This window comes from Enhydra lutris, unplaced genomic scaffold (assembly GCF_002288905.1).
Source record: "Enhydra lutris kenyoni isolate GAN:26980312 unplaced genomic scaffold, ASM228890v2 scaffoldscaffold38, whole genome shotgun sequence".
Classification (NCBI taxonomy): Eukaryota; Metazoa; Chordata; class Mammalia; order Carnivora; family Mustelidae; genus Enhydra; species Enhydra lutris.
In genome coordinates, this window is record NW_019154122.1 from 8,406,789 (window position 1) to 8,431,606 (window position 24,818).

The 24,818-nt window shown below is 58.6% G+C and overlaps 1 protein-coding gene across 1 annotated transcript; it reads left to right on the forward strand.

The window, feature by feature from the left end:
• The first annotated feature begins 7,660 nt into the window (after nt 1–7,660).
• LOC111154562 (family with sequence similarity 131 member C) lies at nt 7,661–23,752 on the forward strand. Its single transcript, XM_022514210.1, has 7 exons — nt 7,661–7,770; nt 18,480–18,595; nt 19,603–19,638; nt 19,891–19,984; nt 22,114–22,296; nt 22,556–22,666; nt 23,469–23,752. The coding sequence occupies exons 1-7, from the start codon at nt 7,749–7,751 to the stop codon at nt 23,750–23,752; spliced, it is 846 nt and encodes a 281-aa protein (XP_022369918.1). The 5' UTR covers nt 7,661–7,748.
• The last annotated feature ends 1,066 nt before the right edge of the window (nt 23,753–24,818 follow it).

The following is a 24,818-nucleotide window of genomic DNA, read 5'->3' on the forward strand; positions in this document are numbered from 1 at the left end:
CTGAGGCCCAGAGGGGCACAGACTTGTTCACACGAGTCCTGGGCCAGAACCCGCTGTCCTAAATACTGTTTGGGGCTCTCCCACGACACCGAGATCTCTGCCTATGGTTCAGCCAGGGTCGGCCAAGTCATTAAACAGAAGGAGCCTCTGTTGTCCCATTTGTAGAAGGAACAGTACTTCCTGCTCTGTCTGCCTCCCTGGGGGACTAAGAGATGGAGGACATGGAGGCCTTGAGGCCAGGCGAGGTCAGATAACGGGACAATGAGGGCAGTGGTCCAAGCCGCAGACACCAACAGGACCCTCACCTCTGGCATAAACACAACCCTGGGGGGTCACTCCCATCCAAAATTTGACCTTCCAGTGGGCGGCATGTCCTGCCCTGGATGACCTGGTCAGGGTATCAGGGGTGGAAGGTGAGAAGTGGTGGCCAGTCTAACCTTACATCTCAGTCCCTGCCCCGTTATGCCCCTCCTGGCTCTTCTCACACTTTGTTAATACATGCATTCATTTCAGTGACTTGCTACCATCTCTCTCTCCGCCAGACGAACTCAGTGTTGGCAAGCTTTTTCTGCAAAGGACCAGAGAGCAAGTATTTCTGGCTTTGAGGACTGTACCATTTCAGTTGCAACTACAAGACTCTGCTGTTGTGGGGCGCTTGGGTGGCTCAGTGGGTTAAAGCCTCTGCCTTTGGCTCAGGTCATGATGCAAGGGTCCTGGGGTCGAACCCCGCATCAGCCTCTCAGTGGGGAGCCTGCTTCCCCCTCTCTCTCTGCCTGCCCCTCTGCCTACGTGTGATTTCTGTCTGTCAAATAAATTAAAAAAATGTTTAAAAAAAAAAAAAAGACTCTGCTGTTGTAAGGTGATGCAGCCATAGGGGCGCCTGGCTGGCTCAGTAAGTGGAACCTGCAACTCTTGATCTCAGGGTTGTGAGTTCAAGTCCCACACTGGGTGTAGAGATTACTTAAAAAAAAAAATCTTTAGGGGCGCCTGGGTGGCTCAATCACTTAAGTGTCTGCCTTCAGCTCAGGTCATGATCTCAGGCTCCCAGCTTGGCAAGGAGTCTCGTACTCTCTCTACCACCTCCCCGCCCACCTCCCTGCTTGTACTCTCTCTCTCTCTCAAATAACTAAATATATAAAATCTTTAAAAAAGGTGAAGCAGGGCGCCTGGGTGGCTCAGTGGTTAAAGCCTCTGCCTTCGGCTCAGGTCATGATCCCAGGGTCCTGGGATCGAGCCTCACATCGGGCTCTCTGCTCAGCAGGGAGCCTGCCTCCTCCTCCTCTCTCTCTCTGCCTGCCTCTCTTCCTACTTGTGATCTGTCTGTCAAATAAATAAAAATCTTTAAAAAAAAAAAAAAAAAAGGTGAAGCAGCCATAGACAACAGGTTAACCAATGAGCATGGATATGTTTCAATAAAACTTTATTTACAAAAAGAGGCCAAGGGCCAGATTTGGCCCAAGGATCATAGTTTGCTGAGAACTGCTCTAATCTCCAAGACAGCTGAGACTTGCCTGATTACTCTCCACTGTATCCCGTTGTTTGGGCAGACAACACATTGCAGGCACAGATTTGATCAGTATTTGATGAACGAGGAGTGAAACAGGAAAGACCTACGTGGTGAGACTTGAGGGACGTGTGTGGTGGGGACTGTTCAAGGTGGGTGCAGAGCTTGTGCAAACATCATGAAGCAGAAATGCAGGGGATGTTGTCCATCCCCAGGAGTCACCAAGCTCAGAATCACCCCAGAGGTCAAGAAAGAGGGGGCAGTGTGGCCACAACTCTGCTCCACCCTAGGGTTGCTGGGAGGACTGGCAGAACAGGACCTGTACGGGTCTCAGCAAAGCTGATCGCACAGGATTATGTTTTGCTGTTATTAACTCAAACACCTGAAACTGCCTCTAAGCCCTCACCAATGGCCTTACCTGGGTCAGCGGGGCTCTTCCCCACTGAGGATGGGTCTGTGATGACCACAAGGAAGCCTGTCCATGGAGGAACGGGGAGATCTCTGTCCAAGTACTAAGGACACCCCACTGCCTGTTTACTCCCAGGCTGGAAGCTTCTCCAGGGCAGGGTTCGGTCTTTCCCCAGTCTCCCCCATTCCTAGCACAGTGGCTGTGTCTCCTCCATCAGACTGGAGGCTCACCTGACTCTCTCCTTACCCCACCTAGTCCAGCTTGCTGCCTTGGGGGACATGGAGCAGTGGTGGTGACTGACCTGTCACTACACTCCAGAATGGACATATTCTGAGGTTGGCCTGTGGCTGGATTTCTTTCTTTTCTTCTTTAAGAAAAAAGAGAGAGAGATCGCAAGTAGACAGAGCAGAGATCACAAGTAGACAGAGCAGCAGGCAGAGAGATGAAGTAGATGGGATTGGGAGAGAGAGAAAGGAGCATGAGCCCCCTGTCTGATAGGGGAGGCAAAGTCCTCAGGGAGCTCTAAGTTGACAGAGGAGACACAGCCACTGTGCCAGACGCTGGGGACATCGGGAAGAGACCAGCCTCTGCCTTGGAGAAGCTTCCAGCCTGGTGAGTAAACAGGTACACTAAATTCATCACTTAACTGCCTGATCACAAGTAAACAGAGCAGCAGGCAGAGAGAGGGGGGGAAGCAGGCTCCCCACTGAGTAGAGTCTGATGCGGGGCTCAATCCCAGGACCCTGGGATCATGACCTGAGCCAAAGACAGAGGCTTACCCCACTGAGCCACCCAGGTGCCCCTGTGGCCTTCTTTCTTAGGCACAGTCTGGTCTCCAGAGGTAGCACCTAGCACCTGAACCTTCCAGGTGGAGCAGGGAGCCCCACTGGCTATGGGGGTCCAGTCCCCGCTCTGCTCCTAAAGAGCCCGGGTTCCTTTCCTGGGTCTCAGTCGCTGCATCTGCACAGTGGGGGGCTAGGACCAGGTGACGTCTGAGCTCAGCAGTGTTGCTGGCCTATAGGGAGACTTTGTACAGATCTGTGTGGACACTGCCTTGTAGAATTCAGCTTAGCGAGGAGATGACACCTTTGGGTTAAGAAAAAGGCACCCCACATGGGGGCAGACACAGCCCAGGGCTTGCTGAGCAGAGCACCAGCAGGATTTTAGTGCCTTTCCCCTCAGCTGGGCACCTTTGTGCAGGTCATACGATGTGGCTGGGTCCGAGTTGCCAGCGTAGTACTTTCTGGGTCAGTCGGCCAAGGGAGGGGGGAAAGGAAGAGGAAAGTAAAGAATGATGCTGTCTCAGGCTGCCCCCTCGTGGCCACCTCCTGTATGACACTCACAGCTCAGGAAAGGCACCGCAGGGGTCTTACCCCGCTGCCTTGGTCCCAGCAGGGGGGCCTCCTACCTGCCTGCAGAGAGCCAACACCCAGGAGGCAGAGTATCACCCTCCCAACCCTGAGAAAGGGATCCCGTCATGAAGCAGCCGCTGTGCACCAAGCCTGGGACAGGCAGTTAAGTGATGAATTTAGTGTACCTGTTTACTCACCAGGCTGGAAGCTTCTCCAGGGCAGAGGCTGGTCTCTTCCCGATGTCCCCAGCGTCTGGCACAGTGGCTGTGTCTCCTCTGTCAACTTAGAGCTCCCTGAGGACTTTGCCTCCCCTATCAGACAGGGGGCTCATGCTCCTTTCTCTCTCTCCCAATCCCACATACTTCGTCTTGTTTCCTGGGGGCAGGGGACATGGTGGGCAGGACTCTGGCCTATCACCCCACTCCAGCTAGAAACCCTCAGTCCTGAGCATGGAGCTGAGAATGGGCACAGTCTGAGGTCAGCCCACGGCCTTCTTTCTCAGACTTCCCCGGAAGAGCCTAGCCCTGGGGCTCAGGACCCCCAGGCAGGGCTGGGCCTCTAGAGAAACAGGGAACTGGACTGGGATCTGACACCTCAACCTGGGACCTGACACCTGCAGGCCTCAGCCGCCCCTGAGGGTGACTGGAAGGAAGGAAGCAGAGGATGGGGCTTCCCATTTCTCTTTGGCTAAAGACCAGATCCCGTGTGAGGCCCCATGGGAAGCGGCTCCTGCCCCCTCCTCCTGCTCTGGGCTCCAGCCACTAAGGCCCTCTCTCCCTCCTGGGAGTCTGTCCCTCGTCCTGTCTCCAGACTGTTCAGACCGCTGCCCGTGCCCGTCTGGCCGCCGGACCAAGTCCCGCTCCCCCTTTTTAGCTGTGGATTTAGTCACTGTCACTTCTATTGGACACTCCCTCCAGGCCCTAGGCAGGATAAGGGGCTTCTTTTGCACACTGTCAACAGCTCTCTCCTAGTGCTTTTTGGGGGTTGTGATTCTCAACTCACCCGGGTCGTCACTGGATCAATGCCCGCCTCTCGCCAGCTCGCTGCGCTCCCCCAGGGAACAGGAACCCGGTGTGTCTCATCTATGGTTAACCAGAGCCGCACAGAGCTGGGCACACAGCAGGGGCTCAATGAACATCGGATGGATGAAGGAAAGGTTGTGTCAGTCAGTCGTGGCCATAATCAGCTTCTAGATACGTGACCTTGGACAGGTCTCACTTTCTGGGATTCAGTCAACAAACCCTGACTGAGCATTTGCCACGTACCGTTCTGGGCACCGGAGTCAAACCCAGGTCTGCTGGGCTTCCAGTTCTGTTCTTTCTGCTCATCCAGCTCTGCCTTTGCCGAGAAACCAGAGCTGAGATGCTGCTCGAGGCCTGGAGCTGGGCAACCCCAGCCGGAAGCCTTGTCCTCTCCTGCTGGCCCCCAGACCTCAGATGCTCCGGTCCCCTGTACACCCTCCAGCATCCCTGCCTCCATGGCCTTGAGCACACAGAGCGCTCCTCCTTGTCTCCCTGCCAATGTCCCACTCAACCCTCACATTCCCATTGCAGGGTCACCAACACCTTGCAGCCATCCCCACGACCCTTGAAAGAAGGGACTCTGCTCTTACAATGCTCAGCTGGCACGGGGACATACCACGATCCTCACTGACCCAAACTATTTATGCGCATGGCTCCCCCCATGCCATGCCTGCCCACCCCCCCAGGAGCATCTGGGCTTGGACTGAGTCTGATTCATCCCCGTAAGGCTCCGCTTGATTGATCTTTCTCCCATCAGGCCCCGCAGCATCTGCTCTCCATGCTCCAGTGCCCAGCCCAGGACCAGGCACTCGGGGCCGGCTGTGAATGTTTGCTGCTGACTAGGAAGAGTGGGGGCAGGCCACAGGAGCGGGGGCTCTGGCTGGATCCCCAAAGTCAGGATGGGAGAATGGGATTCAGGGCACTCCCTGGGGTACTCTTCTCGTCCCCTCATCCACAAGGGGCTCCTTCTCTTCCCCCATAGAGGGCTCTGGGGGAGGTTCATGGAAGGTCACAGGACAGATGGACTGTGGGCTGATCTGGGAAAGGACAGCCTGCCCTCCCGGAAGGACAACCATACATCTTAGAGCTATCTGGGAATCTGGGAATCATCAGCTTCAGCAGAATTCCAAGGACTGGGAAGGTGAATGTGGGCATGCAAGGGGGAGCTGCCCACCCCTGCAAGGCCCAGTCTTTAGTTAGTGCCAAGTTGGGCTGACAGGCAGGACACCTGGATTTGACTCCTTTAGCCATTTGCTGTGTGACCTTGGGCAAGCCCTTGCCCCTCTCTGAGCACCAGTCAGTACAAGGAGAAGATTGAGTCAGTGTGGAGCTGCTCAGCATGAATGCCGGAGGCAGGGAGAGCCAGAGCCACCTCACCCCACCCTGGTCCCTTCTCTGGGATGGTGGGGGACTGAGGGTGGGGCCACTGCCCAGCCTCACCCACCTGTCCCTGTCTTAGGCTGAAGGGGACATAGTGGGCTCCCCAGGCGTCCTCTCCTCTGTCAACTGCCCTGTTGTCTGCTGGGGTCCCCCTCCCAGTCCCCCCCTGCCCCCAGAGCTGCTAGGCTGCCAGCTGGGAACATCAGCAGCTGTGACAAGCGTCCTGCGTCATGGTGAGTCAGAGCCATCCCTCAGAGCCAAGTCCAGTCTCCCCACCACAGGAAGAAGAGAAAGGACACTGGGGCTGCCCCATCTCTCTTGCTCATACGGGCACATAGTAGGTGCTTCACACACAGTCATCGAATGGAGACTCTTCAGGCTTCCCGTGGGTGTAGGGAAGCTTGGTGATGTAACAAGGCAACATATCTGTGTTTACTGTCACTGTTATTTATTTTCAACCCTGAGTTAGGTACCTACTATGTGCTGGTCATTTTTGCATATATTTCTCATTAATGTGTACAGCAATCCTGTGAGGTGAGATTTCCTTTTACCCCCAGTTAACAGATGAAAACACTGAGGCTCAGAGAGGTGAGGCAACTTGCCCAAGGTCACACAGCTTTGTGTGAACAGAGCTGGCACTCACACCTGGTCTGCCTAGAGCCACTCCCCACCTGACCCCCACTCCAGAGAGGGCCCCAGGTCTGGGGGAAGAGAACCAGGTCAGCACGTGCCCCCACCCCCTGGCACTGTCACCAGGCTTGGCTCTGTCCTGCTGGAGGCCTCCAGCTCCACTTCACGCTCCTGCCCCAAACCTCATTCATCCCTGGAAACCCACCCAGGCGATCAGCGGGTGTTTGAGGGGAGCCAGCGAACCTGGCTTCCTGGCCTGTAAAAGGCACACGGGTAGGGGAAGGCACACCGAGAGAGATGTGTTTGTGCACGGGAAGGTTTGCTCAGGAGCTGGCTGTGTGCACATGTGTGTGACTGTGTGTCAGTGTGAATGCAGATGGCTGTGTGTGCACTAGCGTCTGCGAGTGTGTGTGAGTCTGTGGGGACACGTGTGAGTGGACTTGCAGGTGAGTCCCTGATGGAGCCGCTGTTACCGCAGGAGACAGGAGGCCCCGGCTGAGAAAAGGCGCTGGGCCTCAGTTCTCTCCACCCTGGGTAAGCCCAGAGAAGCGGGGGACCCTGCTAAGGGGTGCTTGACTCTTGTCTGCCAGTGAGGCCTCTGGTACACTCGTGCCCCTCTGGACCTCCACCCTAAGCCAGCGGGCCCCAAAGCAGGAGCTGGCGGTGAGAAATCACTGTCCCTCACAGCCAAGGGACATCAGGCAAGGCATCTGGCTTCTGTGAGCCTCAGTTTCTTCCCCTGCAAAATGGGCGTAATGGAATTAGTGTTTTTGAGCTCTGGTTGTTAAATTAAGGTTGTGTACTCTGTGCCCCAAATTCTGGAATCTCCGCGCCTCTCCCCTCCGCCCCCTTCCTCGACCTTCAGCCAGGGTCACCGGGTGGCGAGAAGTGAGGGCCAGAGGATCCCTCCCCTCTCCCCCGTTCCCCTGCTCCCCGCCCTACCCCTTCAGTCCCTCCTCCCAGCCCAAGTTGAGGAACTTGCCCCAGGGCCCCGTCCCCCGCCCCTCCGACCCCTCACCCCTCCGACCTCACCCCTCCCGACCCCCCGCCCACTGACCCCGCCCCCCAGCCGGGGCTGCGGCCACAGGTGCGCACGGCGGGCGGCGCCGGGGGCCGGGGAAGGGGCGGGGCGGCCTGCGCGCGGCTCGGGCTCCGGGGCTCCGGGGCTCCGGGCAAGAGCTCCCCCGGGTCCCCCCGCCCGCCGTGCTGCCCGTGGCTGGTAGGAGCGGGCGCGGCGCGGGAGGCGGCGGCGGCGGCGGCGGCGGGGACGACCCGGCGGGAGCGGCGGGGAGCCGAGCGGAGGGAGCCGCAGCCCAAGCCCCAGCCCCTGTCCCGGCCCGACCGCCCGCCTGCCGCGCCGGCGCCGCGCGTGAGCCCCGCGCCCGCAGAGACATGAGCGCCCGGCGGCCCGACGCACCCGAGGCGCAGCGGCCCGGCCCCGCGGCCCCGTGATGGGCTCCTGCGTGTCGCGAGGTGAGGGGGCCGCCGGCCGGGTTGGGGTCGGGCCCCGGAGGAGACTGGAGGTTGCGGCTGGGGGGCGACCCGGCCTTCCCCGACCGGCAGCACGCCCCACCCCCGCTCCCACCGAGACCCAGGGGACACGGTGCCCCCGGGAGGACAGGGGACGGGGGTGGCTGCGCAGAGAGAGAGCGGAGGGAGGTCGCCGCATCTCCAGCCGGGCTTGGAGCCACACCCAGGCAGGGGGCAGGAAGCGGGGTCGCTTCCAGCCCAGCAGCCACACGCCCCCTGTCGCGTGCTCTGGAGGGGAGGAAGGCTTCTGGCCGCTGCTGGCTTCTCTGGAGGGCAGGTGGCGGCCCCGGGAGAAGCAGCCGACTGTCCTTCCCATACTCCCCCAAGACACAGGCCTGACTTGCTCAACGCCCCCACTTCTGTCCCCTTACCCCGTCCGCTGTCTTCAGAGTCCCTGAACCCCATCGACAGCAGTGGGTTAATGGAGAGGAACAGGTTTTATGGAAGGTATCCCTTCCCCCACTCTCATCCCTAACTCCCACCCCACCCCCATCTTGGGTCAGGGGACAGGAAGGGACGGAGAAAGCGATTGTGTCTAAGAACTCCTGGGCCTTTCTTTCTGCCTGGGGGCTTTCAACGGTGCCTTGCCCTGGCTCCCTCTGCTCTCCCCTTGTACTGCCCAAGGTGGCACCCCAGGAGTTGGAATTGGCTGTCCCGTGGGAATGGCAGTGGAGTCCTACACAGAGCAGGGGGACTGGGGTAGAGGTGACTGAGGCCTTGACCCCAGCTTGGCAAACCCACTGACCCCCAACCTTGGGGGCTGCCACCCCACCCATCACCCCCAAAACTTAGTTGTAGAGGGATGAACAGGCCTGGGGTGGGGGCTGCACAGGCCCTGGGTGGGGGGGCTTGTGCTGAGGGACACTGAGCAAGGAGCACGATGCTCCCCCCCCCCCCGCCCCCTCTGGCCTCTCAGGGGCCCACCAGTCCCTGTGGTGGGACATTTGGGTAAGTGGCTTAGGATGTCTCAGGAGGGTGTCCGGGCTGGAATCATGGGTGGGAGTTAGGTTGTGTGAGGTTCGTTCACTTATTCATTCATCAGGCTGACATTAGCATGATACCTACTGTGTGCCAGGTGCTGTGTATGTGCTGGACATCTAGAGGGGACGAGTCTAGCACAGCCCCGGTCTTTGTGAGACCCACAGCTTTCCAGGGGGGAAGACAGTTTTAAGAGGGAAGAGTATTTAGGGTTCTTTAGGACTGACAGGCTCTTAGCGTGTCTCCAGAAACCCAAAGGCTCTGGACAGGCTCTGGGTGTTGAGCATCTGGGATTGGGTATTTCCTTGGTGACTGTGTCCCTTCCCTGTCACTTGGTCATCCCGTACCGGGGGCCCAACCTGTGAGCCACAGACCCACTGAACACAGTACGAGGCCAGGGAGGAAGAGATGCCTGCCAAGGTCAGGCTGGTGCTTGGGTCTTTGGACCACCCCTGCCCCCCACCAGGGTCAGCACCCTCTGCTGTGCCTGCTTGAGGTCACACAGACTAAGAAGGGGGACTTCCTTTGTCCTTCCTTCTGTGGCTTGGGCTCCCAAGTGCCACCTCCAGATCTAGTTGTGTATTCGAACCTTGTCTCCTTCCTGAGGGGGTGGCACTTATGGTCCCAACATGCAGCAGGCTAGCTGGATAAAGGTAAAGAAGGGACAGGACACTGGAGCAGAGGACAACCATGATCTCAGCAACTGGACCACTACGTGGAGGGCACACCCCCCTCTGACTGTCACCAATACTGTCAGAGCAATTGTCACCAATACTGCTTCCGGCTTGCCAGGTACTGGTTGGAATGTGTTAGGCACAACCAGCTCAGTTGGGGTAGGTGCTGTCCCAGTCCTCGTTTTACAAATGGGGAAACGGAGCGGGGGCGGTGGGGGGAGCTGAGTGGCCTGTGAAAAGCCAGGCCTGTGCCCCAAGCCTCTGCACTGCACCCCCAGCCCACAGCCGGGCACCTGACCTGCTCCTTTCCAGCTGCAGGCTTCCAGGAGCTTCTGGGCCCGGTGCTGATAACCACCCCTTTCTCCAAGCGCTTCCCTGTGCCTGGTGCGCAGCCCTGAGGCCAGGCCAGGGATTGGGAGCCTCCTGCTAATGCTGAGCCCCTAGTCTGCACCCAGTCTGCACCCGACTGGGGCCGCCCTAGCCAGACGCCAGGCCCCAGGTACAGGCCACACTTGGAAAACCTCTCCACACCAGCATGGGGCGTCAGTTCTCTGTGCCTGGCCTGAGAGGTTAGGGGTGCAGACTCGGGAGCCGGCCAGCCTAGGTTCCCATCTGCCATTCCCTAGCTCTGTGACCTCAGCAAGTTACTTAATATTGAATGGGTATCTTGGTGTTCTCATCTCTAAAATGGGACCAATACCAGTATCGATGTCATAGGATTGCTGGGCAGGGATTACAGGACTTAATTCACGTAGAGCATTCAGACCAGTACCTGGCACGTTTAGCTATTTCTTTAATTTTAAATTTGTTGTTATTACCCTTCTGTGCAGACAGCTAAGCCAGCCCCTTTTGGCTGGGAAAGGGGAGGACACGGAGGCTTCTAGCCCCATCCTGTCTCATGGATGCCTCATGGCAGGCACTCGAGGTGCTGAGGACTTGGGGAAAGCGACGGGGACCAGAGTAAGGTGACACATGCTGTTTCCAGGAGCTATTTTGTGTTGTTGTCTACTTTTTTTTTTTTTTTTAAGATTCTATTTATTAGAGAGAGAGGTCAGGGGGAAGGGCAGAGGGGGGAAGGAGAGGGCTAAGCAGACTCTGTGCTGAGCGCAGAGCCTGATGCAGGGCTTGATTTCACAACCCTGAGATCATGACCTGAGCCGACATCAAGAGTCAGACACTTAACCGACCAGGCACCCCATTCATTATCTACTTTTAAGTTACCACTTTTCGGGGGCTTATCCTAAGCCAGACTGAGCCTTTTTTACTCTTCTGATGTAGTTCATCCTCATTCAACCCTGGGAGGGGAGACGTGGGGCTCAGAGACAGGAAGGGTCTTACCTGAGGTCACACAGCCAGGACACGGAGAGGCAGGATTTGGATTCAGGTCTGTGTTAGCTCAGCGCCTGAGCAGGGAGCCCCTGCCCTTTGCTTTCAGATGTGACCCCCAAGAGAGAGGCACGGAGTGCATGGCCAGTGCTCAGAATTGCTGCGCTCTGCAGTCACTCTCAGGGTTGGTATTTGCTTGGGGCTTTGGTGCCACCGCAGGTGACAATGTGCACAGAGCAGGGGAATTAATATCTAGCCCCCTCTCTCCAGCTCCAGAGTCTCTCAGGGCCCGCCCCATGCCCCTGGCCCTGAGAACCTCTCCACCCACCCAGGTTTGTCCTCCAACCAACCTATCAGCCTCCCGGCCTCACTGTGGGGGTCTCAGTGCCCTGGGCCCTGGGGTTTGTGAGGGCAGAAATGGGGGACTGAAGTCTTTCTTTTGGAAGGTCAGACATCTCTTATGTCTGGGAGAAGGCTCCAGATCTGAAGGAGCTGGGCAGAGCGCCCCACAGAACACAGGGCCCACCGACTATGATGTCTTCCCAGCCACCTCGCACTGTCTCCCCTTCACCCCTGCAGAACCAGTGAGCAGTCTGACACTGGGTACTGGGGGAGACTGAGGAAGGAGTAGATGGGGCCTTGACCTTGGGGAGCTCACTATCTGAGAAGACAGACACAACCTTGCCCCAGGGAGTGGTCTAGTGGGGGAGGCAGGACACGGACATGGACACACACACACATACATGGAAAAACAGCCTGAAGAAGAGATCAGCACTGGCTAGTGGTTTGAGCGCAAGCTTTGGAATTTCAGACTGGATCAGGTTTGAACCCCATCTCTGCTGCTTATTAGCTGGTGACTTTGGAGAAGTGATTTAACTTCTCTGAGCCTCAGTTTCCCCATCTGTAAGAATGGGCATAATGATACTACTTCGCAGGGGTTTAGTGAGGGTTAAACAAGAGATAATGGATGAAAAGGCCTAGGACAGTACCCAACACACAGTAGGTGTTCAACAAATGGTGGCAGCAAATCATTGCAGGCCGGAGTTTGCTCATTAAGGCTGCTGGTGGCCTAATACAGCAGAGGCCAGTCTAGGCAGGCTGCCTAGAGGAGGTGAGACTAGAGCAGGATGGGCTCTAGGATAGCTCTTCAAAGAGACTGAGCCCCAAGATGGAAGAGGAAGGAGAAAGGAGCTGAGGTATGTGGAAGGTCCTGGAGAAGAGTGTTGTCTCCCTCTATCCTTGGTTGGGGATAGAAAATGATCCCCATCAGGCCCCTGATGAAGTTACCACTGTGGGCCTGGTGACCTATAAACACATGCCCCAGGGAGCAGGAGGGCACTTTGTCCACTCGAGGCCAAGCCTCCGCCAAGCTCAGCGGGACGGCCTGCTGTCACGTCAGTGACTCACCAGGCAGAGAGGCCAAGGGCTCACTCTTGGTGGCCTCCCTCTGCAGGGCTCCCAGGGGGGACTGAGATCTGTCCCATGGTCTAGAAAGGGGACCAGATCTGGGAGCGGAGAGGGATGGAGCAGCTGCGGTTTCCAGAGCACCTGCTGGGTCAGGGGCTCCTTCCCGAGGAGCCGGGCAGGTTCATTGCACAGGTGAGAGCCCTCGGCTCACAGGGGCTGGGCCGCACGCCCGCAGCCCGGGCTGGCAGCAGAAAGCCGGGATTAGACCCAGAGCAGGGACTGTGAAAGGAACACTGGGCCCGTTGTGTTCTCTCGGAGGCAGGGACAGGGCCTGGACCTCGGTGGGCCACCAGCACACACAGGGCTGGGTGAGGGCCTTCAGACCCAGGCTGTGGCTCTTACTATGTGCTTTCAAGGAGAAGTTTACCCTGTCTTGGCTGCTGGGAACAAACGGGGTTAACCTGGGGCCCTCCCTGCCCCTCCTGGGGTGCAGAGCCCTGGGAGACACTCTGGGGACAGATGGCAACCGCAGTGTCTAACGGGCTGGGACTCCAACACCAAAGACAGCTAAAGGGACTAGATGGCTTGGAGGCAGGGGAGAGGGGACCGAGCTGTGGACTGACCCGAGGAGCAGGGTGGGTGCTTTGCAGCCAGACGGCTTCAGGGGAGACATAAGGAGGAGCTGTCTGGGTGGTTGGGCTCTACAGCAGATAGGGAGCTGGGGTGAGAAGGCAGCAAGCATCCTTGGTCGGCAGAAGAGCGCTCTGCTTGAAGGCAGAGGGATGCAGGAGATATCCGGATGACACTCCTCTCCTTGAAGGACCGAGAAGGCCTCCAAGTTGCTAGGGCAACCAGAGGCTTGTCAACTGCCGTGGCTGGGGGAGGTGGGGGAGGGGACAGGTCTGAGAAGGGGCCTCAGACCTTGAGGTCAGAGGAGTAGGGTGTGGACTGAGGAGGAAGGAGGCGCCCCTAGGAGCAGTGGCCAGGGGTCCCCTCAGGGGACCCCCAGCCCCCAGCCCACGCGAAACACTGTGTTTTTCCAGTTGCTGCTGGTGACGTGGCCGCCGGTCTCAGCTGGGCGAAGAGCAGCCTGTGATTTCACCCTGGGCTGCTCCATTACCTGACGTCTCCATGGCAACCAGCCCGTGACATCACGGGGCCCAAGTCCTCGGGGGAGAAGGCAGCTTTGGCGGAGGCTCCTGCACCCCAACTGAGGTGGTGGGGGGGCAGGAAAGCTGGAGAGGGGCTCAGAGCCAGGAGTCCTCCACGTCCCCCTTGACCAATGACCTTGTTCAAGTCCTGTGTGCTCCAGGCCCTTGACGCTGCCTACCGGCCTTCTCGGGCCTCAGCTCCCCTCACTCCCTGGCCCGCAGTCCACAGAGCTTTAGGGATGGCCAGGGGCCCTAGAAATATTCTAGCACCCGTCTGCCTGCACCCCGGCGGGCCCCGGCGTCTGCGCTGGAATCGTAGGAGTGGTGACTTTCAAACGTTTTTGACTAGAACCCGTAGGAATACATATATTTTGTGTCATGACCCAGCACACGCTTAGAACATTCTCGCCACACGTGTGTGGGCGCATGCGGGCCTGTGTGGTTTAAACCGAGGTTTCATGAAACAATACTTAACCTGACTCCTTAATAGGTTCTGGTATTTTCTTTTCTTTTCTTTTTTTTTTAAAGATTTTATTTATTTATTTGACAGAGAAAGTGAGAGAGCACAAGCAGGCAGAGCAGCAGTGGGAGAGGGAGAAGCAGGCTCCCCACTGAGCAGGGAGCCCGATGCGGGGCTTGATCCCAGGACTCTGGGATCACGACCTGAGTCGAAGGCAGACACTTAACGACTGAGCCACCCAGGCCCTCCGGTTCTGGTATTTTCTGTTCAATTCTATTTTATTTATTTATTTTTAAAGATTTTATTTACTTATTTGACAGACAGAGATCACAAGTAGGCAGAGAGGCAGGCAGAGAGAGGGGGGGAAGCAGCCTCCCTGCCAAGCAGAGAGCCTGATGCGGGGCTCGATCCTGGGACCCTTGCATCATGACCTGAGCCTAAGGCAGAGGCTTTAACCCACGGAGCCACCCACGAGCCCTCTATTTTATTTTTTTAAACACATGACCTAGTAAGTGGCTTATGTGACCCGCAGAAGGACATCCCCCCCACCTTGGAATCTGGTATTTGTACACTTGGAGACCCTGAAGCTCGGGAAGGGGCAGGCCTCATGTGGGGCGCACCCCTGGACTTGAGGTGAGGAACCAGATGAGCTGAATGCCCCAGTGTGTAAGCATACAGCTCAGCCCACACTGCTCTCGGTTCCTGGGTCACAGAGCTCCGAGTTCAGGGGATGGGGGCGTCAGTCCTGGCTCTGCCTGCCTTTTCTCGCCCTGTTTCAGATAGGCTCATTCAGACCCCTTCACCTGCCTGCCGGTAATAGTCTCCCGGCCCCTCTCAGAACTCTCTGGTCCCTTAGGGATCCTAAGCCCAGTCCAGTGTGAACAGAGACTTCCACCTCATACCTTGTTCAGTGTTCTCTTCGGCCCTCCAGCCAGGACTGCTGGCTTCCCTCCTCTCCAGGTCCCGTTCTCCTCTGACATCTTGGGGTCTGGCCTGAGGAACTTGAGAAAAAGTGGCCAAAATATATTTATTTATCTGGAGCTCTGGTGGTCTCTGTTAGCCACGACTGGCTCACTGTTGAAGCAAAGTTTCAACAAAAATGAGCAATGTGCCAGGCCCTGTGGCAGGAGGTGCTAGGGCTATGGTGGCGACTAAAGCTGACGAGGACCAGCCCTCAGAGAGCTCATGGTTTAGTGAGAGATGGTGAACAAGGAAACAGACACATAATAATGTAAAGAAGGAATGTCACCTTAGAGAAGGAATGACGGAAAATTAGGAGATAGGAAAGGACGGGTGCCATTAAACAAGGTGGCTGGAGGCCTCCCTGAGGTTCTAAAGATTGAGTAGAGACCTGAACATGGTGAGGGAATGAACCTGCATCTATATGGGAGGAGGGAGTTCCTGCTGGAGGAAAGGCACAGCCAGTGCAAAGGCCCTGAGGCAGGAGTGTGCTGGGCATATCTGAGTGGCCAATGTGGCTGGAGTGCAAGAGGGAGAGTAGTGGAAGATGAGAGGGAAGGGGGGCCATGGGCCCCAGGTTAGCATGTGTGAGTTCTCTCAGAGGCTGTTTGGGGGGCCTGCCTGCAGCAGGACCCCTGTCATGGGAGCTCTGACCTGGTTTGACCTCTTCCCTTCCCTGCCCAACTCCCTTGCCCGCTAAAGTTGCCCACCCTCCAGCCTCTGGGAACTAGGGTCCCCTTGCCCTGCAAGCAACCCTCTTAGGGGGCGCCCACAAAACTCAAACATGGCCCCTTCCTTAGTGTCTCTTGAGAAAGTCACAGCCCTTGCTGTGCAGGGGGAGGGAAGACAGGCCGCTCCACTGCCCCTTTGCGTCCCAGCCATCTCTCCCCAGCTGTGCAGAATCCGACCCAAGGTGGGGTGGGGGGGGTAGGACGCCGGCCTCTCCTTCGCAGGATGCCCTGCCTGCTTCCATACTCAGCTCCTGCAGCTCTGCCTGCGGGTTGTCGAAGCCGGCGAAGGGTGCTGGGAGCCCGCGTCCAGGGCAGGACAGGCTGCTGGCTGGGACCAGTGCCCTGTAGCAGCCTTGCCTCCCTGCCATGGCGCAGACACCCCCGCTCCTCGTGTCTCCCAGACCTCACAGTTTCATGCAAGATGCACACCCCACCCTCCCCTGCCCTCACCCCCCTTCTCCTGGCACACCCCCCCCGGCTAGCTCCCCCATCAGTGCTTCTGTGCAGCCCCTGATCCCCACAGAACTCATCAAAACTCCTTTTGTGCTTTGGAAGAGAGTAAGCCTGGGCATCAGAGTAACAGGACGTAGACCCTGACTGCCCGCCACGGGCTGGGTGCCTCTGGGTAGTTGATGCCCACCTGGGCCTCAGCTTCCTCCTCTAGAAAGCTGAGCCAAGGATCCTTCCTCTTTAGGTCCATCAGTATGAGGAGTCAGTGCCTGGTCACACCAGGAGAGGGGGTGCTGCTCTCTGGGGTCAGCCTCGTGTTTGCATGAGGGGCTTTGAGGCTGGTTTCCATCAGACTGGGAGCTCCAGGAGGGCCGGGGTGGAGTCTTAATCCCACCTCTGTCCCCACACGCTTGCACGGTATAGACAGGAGATGGGTGCTCCTCAGGTGAAGGAATGAAAGGTTGTTTCAGTGAATGAATGACCTAGAATGTCACTCTCACTAGAATGTCAGCTGCGTGAGGGCAGCTGACATTCTAGCGTCTCTGTCTCATTTGCCAGTGTTCCTCGTGTGCAGAACAGCACCTGGCACATAGTAGGTGCTCAGCAAATACTGAATGCATCAGGAATAGATGCTTACTCCCTGTGCTATGGTCTCCATTCCCTCGGCCTCACACTCACTGCGTGGGAAGGGATTGGACACTTCACAAAAGCTTGACTGTGTTGGGGAGTGACTGGTGCCCAGTATGGGGACAGGAAGGGCTTCTCTGAGGAGGCGACCTTGAGCTGAGACCTGAATGACTTGGTTCAGGAAGATCTGAGGATATGTTCCAGGTGGAGAGGAGAACAAGGACAAGGAACAAGGGGACCATTTGAGGAGCAGCAGGGAGGCTGGCGTGCGGGCCCCTGACGGCCTTGGTGGGGGGCTGGCTGTCCTCCCCAGGGCAGCAGAAGGAAGCCAGTGGCCGATTTTCAGCAAAGATGCAGTCTGACCTATAGTCTCCCGGTGCAGGTGGGTGGAGAGTGGAGGAAGCCTGTGGCCAGTGGCCTCCCGGTGAGAGAGGGTGGTGCCCCCAGGTGGGGAGCGGCAGTGGGGACAGAGAGGGCTGGGTCTGGAATGGAGGTTGGAGAGAGCCAGTAGGACTTGCTGGTGGGGGGGGTGGGTGAAGGCAGCGTTCAGAGAAAACTGGATTTTTTGGTTGGTACATCTGGGTGGGCTGTTACATCATTTGCTAAAATCGGGGAAGTAGAGGAAGATGGACCTGGGTCTCCTTGAGACGGCTGTCGCCTGTTCGGCATCCGTGAGGGGAGCTGGCTCTTCATTTGGGGGCTCAAGCAGAGTAAATTCGGGGGTGTAAATTCGGGGGTCCGCCGCACAAGGAGGAGGTGTCCTGTGAGAGACCCTGGAGGTGAGAAGGGGCTGGGCTGGAGCAGAGAGGGGGGACCATGGGGGGGTGGTGGGAGGGAAGCTGGAGATGGGCGTGGCTTGAGGGGGAGGGGGCCGGAGGAGAGGAGACAGGAGATGGAGATGGGGGGGGGAGGGGGGGGGGGGGGCAAGTCGGGAGAGGAATTTTGGGGGGGGGGGGGGGCGGGGGCGGGAGGGGGGGGGGGGGGGGAGGGGGGGGGGGGGGGGCACTGGATGGGTGGGGAGAGCAGGGATGCAGGTGAGAGTACTGAGGGGAGAGACACCGCAGCACCTGCCGTGTTGGTGGCCAATAGGGAGACAAGGGCAGACGACCAGAAGAGAGAAGACAGGGGGCAGGGCCCCCGGTGGGGGCGGGTCAGGCTGGGGGGTGGTCTCTAGGGTGGGGGGGCTGATCTTGGATGGAGCAGGGACAGCTCTTCCTTTGTCACAGGAAGGAAAGCAGATGGTGTGAGCAAAATGGGGGCAGGGCAATGATTTCAGGTAGAAAAATGGGGTGATGCCTGCTGCAGGCTTCTGGACCTCCGTGAGGGATGGGGGAGCGGCCAGCAGCAGGCTGTGGGGAGGGCGGTGCCCAGGTGGCAGGTTTGAGAAGTAAAGCTGCGTGAGGTAGTTAGCCTGGTTGGAAGCAAACTTTGCAGGGACTGGAGACCTGTAGACGGTTCCCTGGTCCGTGTCCTGTGTGAGGCCGGGGACCTTTTCCAGCAACGCGCAGCCCTGCGGGTCCTGGTGTGGAGCAGGTGGAGAGTGAGACTGGACAGGGCTGGGAGTTGAGGGCCTCTGTGAAGGTGAGCTCATAGGCTGTGCCAGCTAGCTCATAGGCTAGCTAACCAACGAAAATGGAGGGACAGGCAGACGGACGAGAATTCCCACTGAGGGCACCGGGCAAGCGGTCTGGCAGGAATCCCCCCTGCCGCGGGCTTGCTTCGGTCTTTGTTTTCTACAAAATGACATCGGTGGCCATAAAGTAGTGCCCAGCGCTACTGGGCTGGGCAGTACTGGGCTGGGCAGGGCTGGCTTGAACAAGCCCCATAAATAGGGAGTGCGGGGCTGTTGGGGGGGGTTTCTAAGTTCCTCCTGTTGTCGTATTTCCAGATCTGTTCACAAGTGCCCACAAGGACTGCCCCATGCCCCAGGGCACGGACCCCCTGAACCCGGACTTGCCCTCCAGCCACCCCCCCACTGTTGCTCCAGACCATGTCACTGGCAAGGTAACTGGTCCCACTTGATCCTTACCTTCACCTGCCTCGACCCTGGTTCCTGGGATGCCCCCTACAGCGCTCCCCAGGGAGCCGCAACTGTTCCAATCTTCCCTCCTTGCATCAGAGCCCCTAAGGTTTGGTATGCATTTGGGTGAAAGTCTGAATCGGGCTGGGCATCCAGGGACTTGGACCAGGACCAGAAAAGAGAGTCCTGCTCTGGAGGTCTTTCCACGCAAAGTACCCCAGCCTTGCAGATAACAAGTTCCCTGACCAGCCCACCACCTTCCTTCTTAGCAGCCTGCCCTGCCTTCTGGAAGGTAAAGGAGTGGCACTTTTTTTTTTTTTTTAAGTTTATTTATTTAAGTGATCTCTACACCAACATGGGGCTCGAACTCACAACCCTGAGACCAAGAGCCGTGTGCTCTGCTGACTGAGCCAGCCAGGTGCTCCAAGAGTGGGATTCTTAGTCCAGATGCATTAGGAAGAGCTTGCCAGGGGCCTCAGATCCTGGTGCATAATTTCCACCCCACCCCCAGAAGTTGTGGCTTGGACCTACCAGTTGACATAATCACTTTTTTTTAAACACACACCACATGCTAAGCTTTATGATGGATACTTTGTCTATATCATGTCACTTGCATCACCACAACCCCTGAGATAAATGGCATTTATCACCATCTTACCGAGGAAGAAACTGATGTCCTGAGCCATTAAGGAACTAGTCTAAGGGTACCCAGGTAGAAAGGGCAGAGTCGAAGCTCGAACCCAGGTCCAGTCTATCCCCTGTGCCCACTGCCTTCCTGGCGGAGCCACCACTGCCCGCCCCCCTGCCCCACAACGTCTTTCTCTGCACAGCGAGGGAAGGCCAGGGGGGCATGACCAGGAGTAGGCAGAGCCCGGACCTCAGACAATAGCAGAAGGCTGACCCCCACCACCACCTGGGGCTCAAGGACTCGTGCCATCTGCTGGCACCGTCTGCCAGGCCCTGCCTGACCCTCTTCCTCCTCTCATTTTAGGACAAACAGATGGATTTCTGTTGGGATCCTTGGCAGGTCAGTGCGCTTTGCCCATTCCGCAGTCCAGACAGCCGCCACGGACACTGCGGCCCCTTGCTCTGCGACCCCAGCCCGGGCACACAGTCCTGCCACCTTGGGGGAGGGGGCCTGATGACAGCAGCGAGTGGGATGGTTCTGTGGGAGTGGGCAGGGTCACCTGGGGAGGGGGCTTCATGGGACGGTAGTGGCCGGGAGATGTCCTCTGGCAGGTCTACCCTGCCCTACTCCCCCCTCCCCTCCTTTCTGCAGAGGTGCTTCCAGACCACCAATGGCTACCTGGCCGACTCCAGGTCCTGCTCCGACAACTACAACGTGGCAGCTCTGGCCACCTCGTCCCTTGTGGGTAGGTGCCAGGGTCCCTCCTCTGCCCCAGGGTTAGCGCAGCCTGTCCCTTGCCCTTGCTGTGGCTGGAGGGGATGCAGCCTGGGGGAGCCAACATTTCCCGGACCCACGCTCCATGCCAGGTTCTGCAGGGACATGGAACTTAGGGTTCCTGCCCCCCACCGCTGCTGTTAAATTGCTGCGGTCCCTTGACGCCGTGAGGAAAGGGCCCCAGTCTTTCCGATGTCTGCCTGGCGTGGCCTCCCGGCCTCCGCGGCAGGTGCAGTCTGCCCGTCACCCTGCCGTGGGTGGGGTTCCCTGGAAGCAGAGCCCAGACTCGAATTGTGAGAGTGATTTATGGAGGGATCGTTCTCAAGGGCGGATCGTAGGAGTGAGGGCAGCAGGACCGGGCAGGGGAAGGAGCTCAGCAGAGATGGGGCTACAGGAGGACTCTGTCTCCGCCCGATCCCTGGGAGCTCAGGAGCACGAATCGAACCTCAGAACTTCCGGTGGGCGGCGTTGAGGCTGGCAGCTGGTTGGGTATCACTACCGCGTTGGTCGGCGGTGGCCCCTGGAAGGCTCTCCCGCCTCCCAGGCATCTCTGGGTGAGGCCACTCCCGTGAGCTAAGGGCAAGGCTCCGGAGAGGGCCGCCGGTGGGAGGTGGCAGCAGCTGGGAGATGGGCACGCAGGCCAGCAGAGGGGTCTCCAGGGGCTGCCACAGCATCTGGCCCAGGTCATCCACGCACACCTTCCAGGCCATTCCCGTGCTGCCCTCCCCCGTTTGCCTTGACTCTCTCCCACTCACTACCCTTTCCCTCTGCCTCACCTGCCCTGCAGGGGCCACTCGAACTTCCTCCTCCAGAGCTTTCTCTGGTTGCCTGTGCTGCTAGCTTGGGGGTATGTGTGGCGGGTTCTCCCCCTTCTTCCTCATTCCCATCTTTCCCATTTTCTCAGTATTATGTCTCTAGCTTCCTTGCTTAAACATTGCCAGTCCTCACATCACGGCTCTGAGACCCCAGTGATGGTATGCTCGGCCTTGGTTCAGAGAGATGCTGAATCATTTCTGACAGTCTTCTCTGTCAGCTTCCACATCGAGGTAGTCTACTCCTAAGAGCTCTTCAGGTCCTCCTCCCCACTTCCCAGCCCCTGTCCTGTCTCTCGCTGCATCCCTTCAATCATCCCTCCTGATGGTGCCCCATCTCCACCCTTGGCCCCATCCCCTAATTGGGGTGCTCTATACAACGGATCTAACCTGCCACTCTTTTGCTTACTACCCTGCTGTGCCTCCCCATTGCTAGACGGAAAACTCTGGAGTCCTCAGCTTGGCTCTCTCAGTCCTAAGTCTCACCCCTGATGAGCTCCCCAGCCTTTTCTGCCATCCCAGCCTTAGTATGGCCCCCATATCTCATCCCCGGCAGTCCCAGAATCATGCCAGATTCTGCCATGGCTTCCTCCTCATCTCCTCTCTGCCTCCATCTGTCCATCTGTCCAATGCACCTACAAACCACCAACCTACCTGTAAAGCTCAACCCCGATCCACCTCTTCCAGGAAGCCTTCCTGGCCTGCTGCATCCCACATAGGTCTCCCACTCAGCAGAGCTGGCACTGACCTTGGCACAGGGGGTGCTCTCTCGGAACTGGTTAATTAATAGATAAAGGGAGAGGGCTGGGTGGACCTTGAGTGGATCTTCTGGGACAGAAGGGTCTAAACCTGGTCAAAGGGAATGAGGGGCGTGGCAGGTCTGGGGAAGAAACACCAATGAAGCACCAGTGAAGCACCAGGTGGAGGGGAACGTTGCTGGGAGTAGGATATTGGGAGGGCTTGGGGCCTCTGCATGGGTGGAGACCTAAGTGAGGTGGGGCCTTGGGGCTCAGGGAGGGTGTGGGGTGCTGAGTGGGCGTGGGCTCTGGTTGGGCAGGAACACCTGCTGGGATAGATTCAGGGCATTGTGAGTATGGGGCTGGGAGGACACGGGGCTGGGAGGACACAGGGCATGGGGTGAGTACAGAGCCTCGAATGCTTGTGGGTTACAGGCCATTAGATGGGCCTGAGGTGTGGGGGGGGGGCGGGGAGCCTGGGGTAGCGGGGGGCAGACCTCTGGGCAGGGTTTTATGTCAGAACGTCACCCGGCTGCCCTCAATGCTCCCAGGGGTGGTGCAGAGCATCAAGGACCACATCACAAAGCCCACCGCCATGGCACGTGGCCGCGTGGCCCACCTGATTGAGTGGAAGGGCTGGCGCGCCCAGCGGTCAGGCTGGGAGCTGTCCCCCGCTGAGGACGAGCATTACTGCCGCCTTCCCGATGAGCTGCGGGAGGCCCGTTTTGCTGCAGGTCAGTGGTTGGGGAGCCTGGGGACGGGGACTGGTCGGGGCTCTGGTCCTTAGGGGACCAAAGGTCGCCACATGGGCATTGTTGAGACATGGCCATGGGTGGACAGGCATTCGGGGCAGCCGTCCGGTCACCAGGGCCCAGATGGACAGTCCAGCTAACTGCTGGGCTGTTGGGTGCCAGCCCGTCCTGGTGCTGAACGCCCCCGCCCCCCGCCGTGTCCCTGCTGAGCTGGGTCTCGCTGTTCCCCCACCCCCCGCAGGGGTTGCTGAGCAGTTTGCAATCACAGAGGCCACGCTGAGCGCCTGGTCCTCGCTGGACGACGAGGAGCTTCACCTCGAGAACAGCCCTCAGGACATGGTCCAGCTCCAGGGTATGACCCGGGCTGGCACCGGGGCGGGGTGGGTGGAGCAGAGCAGGGGCTGGGTGCCTGCCACCAAACCACGGTGACCTCAGACAAGCCCCTCCCTGTCTCAGCCTGGGTTTCTGCATCTGTGGCCCGGAGCAGGGGGTCCTCGCCCCGCCCACTGCCCACCGAGCGCATGTGCCGTAAGCCTAGAAGCGAGAACAAGTGCTGTAACGGGTTAGGGGACGACGTGCTTACCCCGTTCGGTGTTGCCCTGTACCATTGCACTTCCTCCTCACCACGCCTCTAAGAAGGGGGCCCTGTTATTATTTCCTTTTACAGATAAGGGCAGCTGAGGCACCGGGAACCTTGCCCTAGGTTACAGCTAGAAGCGTCAGAGCCAGGATCTGATCCTTAATACCAAGCACAGACAGCCCAGGTTACTGCGGGGGCTTCAGTGGCCCCGGGGCCTCGGTGACACCCACAGGCCCATCATCTTACTTAATCCTCCCCCTGAGTGAGGGGAGGGAAGGGAGCGGAGGCCCAGGAAGAACAGGGGTTGTCCCAGCTGTCCCAGCGCCGGATTCGAGGCCGGCAGCGTAGCCTGCTGTTAACTACTCCAGTTTTCTCCACCACCCGGTAACGCTCAGGGAGAAACTGGGGCTCAGAGAGGCTCGGTGACTGGCCCAAGGTCACACAGCTCGGCAGCGACAAAGGACTTGGAGACCAGTCTTCTGTCCCTGACCTTCCCTCACGCACCAGGAGAGGGTGAGGAGCAGGGCTGGGCCTCCGTTTCTCACACTCCCTACCCCTCCTGTTGGTTTTCCAGACCTGGAGAGCATCTACCTGCAGGACAGTCTTCTGAGTGGCCCCTCACAGGATGACAGTCTTCTGGCCTTCTCCTCCTCTGGCCTCTCCCCCGAGGGTTGGCCCTCACCCGACGAGCCCCCCATCACAGCTGTCGGCCCCCAGCCCCCCAGCCTGGAAGAGGAGCATCAGTGGCGGCTGCCTCGGGGTCTGGGGCCTGAGGGTGGGACCCATTTGCAGGGTTCCCTCCCCTCGGTGGACAGCATCTCCCTCTCAGAGGAGGAGGACGAGGTGTTCTATAACTGAGGGGGGGGCGGCTGTGTGCCTCGGAGCCTCCTCATACTGTGACCTTGCCCGGTGGGCAGCCCAGGCGTATCAGGATGGTGGGGTCTGGGCTAGGCATTTCTGGACTCCTCAGGGCAGGCAGGGGTGGGTACAGCAGGGACGGGGAGCCAGCCCTCCCTGTGGACCAATCTGTGCCTCCGTGGACCTGCCCCAGGAGTGGGAGCCATAATCCCCCTTCTCCTTTCTTTACTTGGCTCAGGAGGGCACCTTCCCCCGTGGGGTTTCCACCAGCGGTGAGCTTGAGGACTCTCAGCAGGCACCAGGGCAAGCTGCCAGGAGGAGCCAGTTGCTGGGCCCCTGGGCTCAGGACTCGGGAGACCCACTTGGAGTGGGGCCTGGGGACCCTGCCTTGACCCCGGGGCTCAGTCCTCCCCCCTCCCTCTGTATTTGTGTCCCCATCAGCGGTGGGACAGCCTCTCTGGTAGCTAAGCTCCTCGGCTCCCTCCACAAGGATCGCCTGTCCCTGGTGCCCCTGCTCCCTTCCTTGCACCCTCCTCCCACCTTCCAGAAGGTTCTCTACAGACATTAAAGTGGTGGATTCACCCTGGATGAACTTGGCCTGGTCTCTGGGGGAAGGTGTGTCCTTGAGCCCCTGGGGTAAGGGGGTTATAGAGGGATTTAGGGGAGGGTCCTAACCACCCAACACACATGCAGGCGGTCAGCCTATGCCACCCAGCCAGGAGAGTCCCCATGGAAGATGCCCGAGGTTCTGTGGATCCCCCAGGAACCATACCTAGGGACCTGCTTTATCAGCCCTGGCTCAGCCAACAAGGAAGCTGGGGGTGGGGTGAGGGTAACTGGGCCACAGGGTCCTCCTTATACCTGAGAACAAGCATCATAAGACCTGATGGGGGACCTGCTCACCTACCCTCTCTCCCTGCCAGGAAGGGGGTGCAGGAGGAGCAGTGGGAGGCCAGGGACCCAGGCTTGCAATGCCCACATGGCCACCAGGGGGCGCCAAGACCCCACTCAGGGCCAGCACTGAGCTGTCCACACCCTTGGAGCTGAGAGAGGGTCTATAGCTCTG

Excerpts from the sequence above, each read along its gene's own strand:
- LOC111154562 (XM_022514210.1), top strand. The coding sequence starts at position 7,749 with ATGGGCTCCTGCGTGTCGCGAG. Across the intron at positions 22,297-22,555 it reads GGAGGCCCGTTTTGCTGCAG|GGGTTGCTGAGCAGTTTGCA; the intron begins GTCAGTGGTTGG and ends CACCCCCCGCAG. Across the intron at positions 22,667-23,468 it reads GGACATGGTCCAGCTCCAGG|ACCTGGAGAGCATCTACCTG; the intron begins GTATGACCCGGG and ends TTGGTTTTCCAG.